Source organism: Apiospora aurea (genome assembly GCF_038362705.1).
Source record: "Apiospora aurea strain CBS 24483 chromosome Unknown utg000010l_segment0_segment0, whole genome shotgun sequence".
In the NCBI taxonomy this organism is placed as follows: Eukaryota; Fungi; Ascomycota; class Sordariomycetes; order Amphisphaeriales; family Apiosporaceae; genus Apiospora; species Apiospora aurea.
The window spans coordinates 2097298-2105221 of NW_027117397.1; the positions used below are offsets into that span (position 1 = coordinate 2097298).

The following is a 7924-nucleotide window of genomic DNA, read 5'->3' on the forward strand; positions in this document are numbered from 1 at the left end:
ATAAGGGGTTTTTAATCGGCTTAACACTATTATTATTAATAGTATACCCCCTCGATTTAAATTTAACGTTAATAAAGTAGGAATTGCGATAATAATAAAGAAAAGTGTTATAATAATCGGACCTGCCGCTTATAAATTATTAATACGTAATAACGCCGCTAACCGCGAGTAAATAATTATTTTAAAGTATATTAGTGTTCTCGGAAAGTTTCTACCTCTTTTAATTATTTTTAAAGGCTAATCGATACAGTAGCAGTGATTCCTTTAGGATAATAATAAAATTAACTGCCCTTATAAAGGCTAGGCTTTTAAGGTTTCCTTTAAAGGGTAAACTTTTAACCCTATTGCTTTAAAGTAGCTAAAAAAGATATTTATTCCCCTTACCTAGCTTAATAACCCCGAGTAATAGAGGTTATTAATTTTAAATGGCTACGGCAATTATATTAATAAGGACTTTATATTAACGGCCTTAAAAGTTAAAGTTTAGCTCCTTTATTTACTATTATATAATAGTTATATTCTTTAGCTTTTAAATATTAATTATTTTAAGATATTAAAAAAGAAATTCCGAAGAGAGCTCGATTTAACGTGCGTTATTATTAATAATAGCTACGTTAAAAAAAAACTTCCTTCGCGCTTAAAATAAAGCTCGAAAGGTTACTTTTACCTTTAGCACCATTATTAATAATTAGTTAGTATTAGGGCTTTAGCCGATTAATATAGATAAATCGATAAATAATAAGCTTAAAAAGGTTACTATGCTTCAAGTTATCGACGACGCTAATAAAGCCGAGGATACACGCCGGTTTACTTAAAAGGGGCTAGGGTAAATAGTAATACTTAAAACTAGCCGGCAGGTTAAAAATTTAGCAATAACGGTACTTAATAAAGAGATAACACATTTTAATGCCACTAAGAGGCAGCTGTAAACGAAGCTCGGTAAGAGTGTTAATAATTTAACGGCCCGGATCGGCCGATTAAAGCAGGAAAAGGCCGGTCTAAAGGTAGATCTAGAAAAAATAAAGGCTTAAAAGAGGAGGAAGGTTAATAAAGACCTTAATAAGGGCTTTATTTATATAGTAAATATTAGGGAGGTTTAAAAGGACGTTAAAGAAAGAAAGCCAAGGAAAAAGCCGAAAAGGGGCGCCGGTGAGGTAGTGGAAATTAATATAAATCGAGCTAATAGTAAAGGTAACTCTATTATAGTACGCACGAGCCGAAACAGACCTTAAAATACAGTGTGTGTTACTCAATTAACCTATCTATTACTGTTGTTATTAATTTTTACATCTATTTTAGGGGGGTCAGTAAAAGGGGGGGCAGCCAGTAGGGGTTGCATCTTATTAGGCGATGGACATTAATTTGCTTAAAAGCTTAGCACTGTCCCTTCGACGCATTAAGGTATGGTTATCGGCATACCCGCTTGCAAGGCTCCGGAGTTAATTAAGTACTGATAATAGAGCCTGAGAAGCACAGGAGACCCAATGGTTTATTACGATAGACGTGGTGCCATCGCAGCCAAGGTATGTGTTACAGACTGTCGTGCACCGTGAGAGAAGTGCGACTACGAAAACAGAACTGGCGTCGAATATATACTACTTTGATTACTGTAGAAGGCACTGGGGAATTAGATTAACTCGGAGCCTCTCCGGGATCCCAGATTGTTCGAAAGGGAGACATGAAAACTAAAGGGAGTGCCTTCAAAATAGCAGCACAGCAGTAGCTCCTTGTGTCGAAGTCTCTGCCCTAATTCAGGTGTGGAAAGGATGCGACGGAAAAGGATGGCACATACGTCTATTGGTATTGTACATATAGTCTCACATCGTACCGGAGAAGGAGGCAGGAGGGCTTTGTACCGTATTACGAACCGCAGATAAGTATTGTATAATCAAAGAAATATCATAGCCATACTGAATAATCTTTAGCCTATACATCTTTGAGTGATTGATCTCCTTCCCTTTTCTCTTCACCTTCCTCTACCAACCAGCAAACCTCGAAACCCTGTCCTTCGCATGATCTATCGTCCGAGAACTGGTGACAATATTGAACCAGCAAATTCCATGGATATTTGGGTATAGATAGCAATCAAGTGGGTATTGGTAGGTTCAGTATGTTTATTCCCATGAACCGTAACAAGACATGTTGGAAAAGGTTGCGCGGAGGAAGAGGGGAACTCCCACCTTCGTGGTCAGCTGAATTGTATCTGTGGTGAATTGACCTACAAATTTCCACTGATATTCCCGCTCACGGTGCAGCTGCAATCCTTGTCATGAAGTGTGTCACATCACATGCACCTCCATGCATGAATGGTATGATTCTTCGTTGGTTAAGGGGCCGGGGGGGAGCTGACGAAGAGAAACCAATATAGCAGAGCAGGTGTTATGGATGGAGCAATGCTGACTCTTTGTTATTGAGCTCGACATTCCAACCTCACCTCGCTTGGAGAGGTCTGATCATCGACCGTTCACTGAGGCCTAGTGACATGACGTGGGTGGCAGGATGGGAAGACGGTAAAGAGATGAACCTCGAGTACAGAACACTTGTTACTTGGGGCTAGCTAGTCATTTTCCATATCGAAAGGTTAATAAAAAAGGCTGGCTGTGATTATCTTGCTTCCCCAAGCGACAAATTCCTATTACCACACCTGCATCGGGCAATGACCTGACCTTGCCGTTACCTGTACCATGTGCAGATGCATGGATTCTTAGATGGGCGCAAAAGGGCTCATCAGGGCGGGTGCCCTGTCGGATAGTGCATCCAAGCGATATCGAAGGGGGTGGGAAATGAAAGTGAGGCAAGACGACTGCTGTCATCATTCACACAGCCGAAGCCGCGTTCCGCGAAGGGAAGTGGAGGGATAGAGGCGAACCAACGCCCGCAAGTCGTGACTGCCTTACTTCCTTCATAAGAACAATACCTAATTGTCTTGACAAGATATTTAGGACGACGGCTGTCTCTGCAGTCGTGTGGTCGACTCACGACCGTGGTGGGCACGCCACGAGCAAACACGCAAGCCGCTTCGGGATCACTGTATCGTGCCTAGCCTGTGCTACTCACTGCTTCGTACCCTCTGAGTAGCGGTATCGTCTCTATCCTGTCAAGCCAGGATCAGTGGCAGCTAGCAGCGACCCATCCACTCGGCCAAACAAACTTAACAGGGGGTGACGGTCGCATGAGTTTGACAAAGGTTTTTTCTGGTGTAAGCTAGTTCAGCCCTTACGACATACTCCCAACGTTCGAGGGCAGCCGAAATGCATCTGGCCGTAACAAAATAATCCAACCCCCTGTTGCCCTGCCCTATCATTTCCTCTTCTCAATGTACACGGGCCAGTCACGGGGCACCACGGTAAAATACGCGTAGTAAGTCCATTCCTGTTCGGGGTCCACCTGGCGGATATCATAGTCTCGAACAATAGTTGCGAGGATCTTACTCAACTCGATCCTGGCAAGATGCTGCCCAACACAGGCGCCGATACCTCCAGAGAACTGTACAAAGAAATCAGGCAGCTCGTCAGTCGGAGAGACCCGGACGTGGAGACATGGAGTGATATGTGTAATACTTACCGGGAGGTACCGTTTTTCCATGGCGGTAACGTCCCCCTCCATCCAACGCTCTGGCTTGAACTGCTTGGCATCGGGGCCCCAGACGGCTCCGGACAAGTTCATGCTGAAGGTGTTTAGTGAAAGTATTACACCGGCCGGGAAGTAGCGCCCGCCAATCTCAACTCCGCCCTTTGGTACGATCCTGGGCGTACCCATGGGGACGGGATGGAATATTCGCAACGTCTCCTTGATGCAGGCTTGGAGGCAGGGAAGTTGGGATGCATCAGTATAAGATACCACACCGTCCATGAGGCCGGCATCGTCAATTTCCTGCCGAAGACGATCCCATGCTTCGGGACAGCGGATCATGTGGTAGACAAAAGACTGTAGTGCGCAGGAAACAGTGTCTGAGCCCGCTCCTACGTTGGCCATGACCGCGGACTGAACGTCACGATAGGACAGTTTGTCTGGGTTCTGCTCATGGGTCTTGAGCCAGTGAGCGACAAAATCAAACCGAGCATCTTGGTTTTGCTTCCGTGCGTCGAGTGCTTTGTTTGAGGTGACAGCGAGATAATTTGTAGGCAAGACACCAAGACAAGTGATGATCGGATTTGCAACCATTGAGAAATCTATCCCTTGTCAGCATACCGCTCACCATTCATCCCTGAAAGCACATAACATGCACTAAAGGGCATGATGCACTTCGAACTCAGATAATTACTCTATTGGATGAAGTTAGTATGGCCACACATGCCATCAATCAGGCTACCACATACCCCGAAGCCATTGCGCGAAGGCGGCGATGGAAATATAGCACTCAAAACCGAGGGTCTGGGCTATCGAGTCGTCGATGTCGATGCCTTTCTCAACAAACCCAAAAGGCCTTGAAAAGACGACTTCGCCAACGATATCGAATGCAGTATAAATGAAGAAACTGCAGCAGCCTCCCAACTTAGCCATAACTCACAAAGAGGAAGGGACAAGAAAATACACTTGCCTCGCAAGATCCATCGGCTCATGCTTCGCCGCATAGCTATCCATCTTTTGAAGCAGTCGTTCGATCACCGATGTAATGTGCTCCTCCGATTTGATCACGTTGCTCATGGTGTAGGCCGAAGACAGCTGTTTGGACAACTCAACCTTGGCTTTAGGCTCCAAAACCGCCATGGGCGTTCTGAAGCGCCAATCGGGAAACTTCATCATGGCGTACCAATGCCCCTTGTATTGGGGTGTGAGGATAAGCTTCTTGATGGCTTCCGGATGAGTCACGCTGACCTCATCCGGGCCGATGCGGACGAAGTGGCCTGTATGGGATTGTCAGACGCAGCTTATCAATCAAGAGGAATTCACCGACCATGTTTGTCATGCAACTTCAGTATCTTAAGATTCTGTTTTCCGTCGTAGATCTCTTTCATATGCCACAGTCGTGTGACGGAGGCCCAGATGGGACCAGGTACGTCGGCGATAGGGCTCAAGTAAGCACGCCAGATGAAGACGGTTACTAGTAAGCCCATAAGGAGTTGGCCAAGAACAAGAGGCCCGTTGAGGCTCTTGAGTGACTCTCTGAGTGATTCCATACTTTACGGGGTGGTCTTCTAATAAGACTATCCCGCTCTGCTGGATGTGAGTAAACACATGAGAAATGAGATACAACGCCGATAACTGCTTATCTGTGCAAGTGAGGGAGGAAATTTGCCTTACAGTAGGACACGTTCTACACCTAATCTATGGTGGGCTCCCCCCGCGTTGCTATGACCTGGAATAGGCAGCCGGTTTAATGGGCTGAACGGAGCGTGACCCACTGACCCTTGTATTTAGGGATCGGTTGAGCTAGTATGGCTGCCGAAGCATGTGGGTTCAAAGTGTGTTCCCTTCTTTTGCATGCCAGCGTCAACGATTCCGTAACCGGTACCAATCACTCGACAAAGAGGCAAAAATGTACCGAAAAGCAAATCAAAGTTGTGGGATTTTGCTGCTATGCCACGTCGTATTGGTGCAGAGATAAAGCGGAGCTCAGACCTGGAAATATGCTGCAAGGTAACCAGACAAAGCTGCCGCATGTGATATCTTCGTACTTATACCTGTCGCAAGCATATCATGTTGATTGCGTTCAAATCCTCGTGCATTTGCCCGTTTACAAGGCGAACCACGACCCATCTTTCCAGCCCCGCTGTTTCTCGTCGGCAGCCTTCTCTTATTTGGCACCACCGACCCAAGAGGGAGCCGAGGACGCTCCATCAAAACAGCCCTCTCGAAATCGCATATCCTAATCTGTCCAGTCTCTTGGTGTATCAGCACATTAGGCGACCGGAGATCCTTGTGTGTAACCCCACAGGCATGCAAGCCACGAATTGCGTGGATTAATTGACGGCTTAGATCGCTATTGTCGCCTTCAGTGCGCACCGAGTCCAAGCTATCACCACCCCAAGATAGAAACAATACCGAGTGCCACCCGGTGTATACAACCTCGCCTTGCTCTACAGTTTGTAACATATACCTTGGCTGTGACTGTACCACGTCCATCTTGACGGACGGTGGGTCTCCTGCACTGCGACGTTTTGCATTATCACGTCCTCCGTGTTGATCACGGGTTATTTCCTCACGGCAGCGGCGACAACAACTGGGTCGTACTGCCCCAAGACGCCGGTGGGCGACCCCAATGACGGGCCAGGAGACGGGGACGAAGGTCTTCCCCTGCTGATCGTTTGGAGGGCCGTGAGGAGGAATGGGAGGGCATGGTCTTGGCGTTCAAGATAGGGCGAGTAAATGCGGTACTTATACCAAGAAAGCAGAACTTCGTTTTACGCATAGCAGCACTTGATAAACAGTACTTATCGTACAACGTTGCCATACGGTTAATGCCAACAATGTTCTGGCGATCAAATACCAGTGATCCATCCCCAGTCGCCTTCCAAACTCACATCTCAAACCACGCCGTCTTACCCCCTCAGCTCAGAGGCCAATCATAGCCAGAACAACCGCGTCCGTTTCCTCTTCCACATTTACATCGCCTACATATCCGATTTTGCCTCTACCGACTTGTGCAAAGGCGATCGCAGTTTCCGTCCTATCCTCGATGATATGAAGGGGGAGCACATCTGACTCGGAGTGGTTGTCAAAGCCATAGAGAATTGCTGTAGCTTCTACTCCCTTCAAAAACTGAGCCTTCTGACTGTATTGGGCCGGTAATGTTATCGTGAGGTTGGCCGCTGCCGTAGGATTGATGGCGACGACCATTCGACAATATTCGCCAACATCCCAGTTCAATCCAGCCTTCGCGAAGAAGGGTCTGATGTCGTTCGGCTTGACGTAGCTGCTGAAGAGACCCATAGCAATGGCGGTGCTACCCTGGTGTATATAAGCGATAATAGCATCCCAGACTCTTGTGTAGCCTTTCGTAAGTGCAGCGTACGTGATGAGTAACGCGACTGGGGCCGGACTCCGTTGCAACTGATCGAGGGCAGTGGCCATATCCTTAAGATGCAACCCCCTCTGGCTGACCCCCCCTGATTTCAGATGACTTTAGTGCCCCTAAGTAATAATAATAGTATATAAAGGGGTTAAATTTCACTCGTTTATCAATTGAAATATATTAAACTTTTCGTCTTCTTTTCTTTTTTTATTAATACTATAATTAATAAAGAAACACGTATTACGTAAGCGATTTAAGCCGTGTTAGCCGGCGAAAGTATTAAACGTGCGGTTAAAGACTATAATATTAATAGGGGCACCCTTCGTAACCGAATTAAAGAGAACCCTAGTAAAAAAGAGAAATACGAAGCTTTATAATTATTTACCCCTATAAAAGAAACCTTTTTAACTAAATAGGCCCTTTTTTAAGCTAACTTAAGCTACGTACCAACGTACCGGCTGTTTCGTATATACGCTTAACGTATCCTCCTTATAAAAGGGGTCGATTACTTTATCGGTAAATAATAAGTGTACCGTTTTTTAAAACGTTATCCGGCCCTTAAAACCGTGCGTGTTAAAGCGATAAATTTCCGGCGTTTCGTATATATATTAAATAAAGTTATGCGAGGGTTTTTTAATTAGCTTAATACTATTATTATTAATAGTATACCCCCTCGATTTAAATTTAACGCCGATAAAATAAAAACTACGATAACGATAAGGGAGGGTATTATAATAATTAAACCTGCCGCTTATTAAAGTTTAATGCGAAATAATTCGGTTAATTACGAGTAGGTAACTATTTTAAAGTATATTAATATTATTAATAATATTCTACCGCTTTTAATTATATTTAAAGATTAATCGGTCTAGTAATAATAGTTCCCTTAAAAAGAGGACGAGGTTAATTACGAGTATAAAGACTAAGCTTTTAAAGTATTATTAAAAGAATAAACTTTTAATCTTATAA

At 44.9% G+C, this 7924-nt stretch overlaps 2 protein-coding genes across 2 annotated transcripts; both read right to left on the reverse strand.

The window, feature by feature from the left end:
• Window positions 1–3357: 3357 nt before the first annotated feature.
• Window positions 3358–5120, reverse strand: PG986_014687 (uncharacterized protein; the record flags this gene model as incomplete). Its single annotated transcript, XM_066850909.1, has 5 exons — window positions 3358–3486; window positions 3565–4172; window positions 4320–4477; window positions 4535–4847; window positions 4898–5120. Coding segments are annotated over 5 exons (1431 nt in total), but the record flags the coding sequence as incomplete, so codon positions are not given.
• A 1375-nt stretch (window positions 5121–6495) lies between these two features.
• PG986_014688 (Transcription factor) lies at window positions 6496–6873 on the reverse strand (the record flags this gene model as incomplete). Its single annotated transcript, XM_066850910.1, has 1 exon — window positions 6496–6873. One exon carries the CDS (start codon window positions 6871–6873, stop codon window positions 6496–6498), a length of 378 nt encoding a protein of 125 aa, XP_066693148.1.
• Window positions 6874–7924: the final 1051 nt, after the last annotated feature.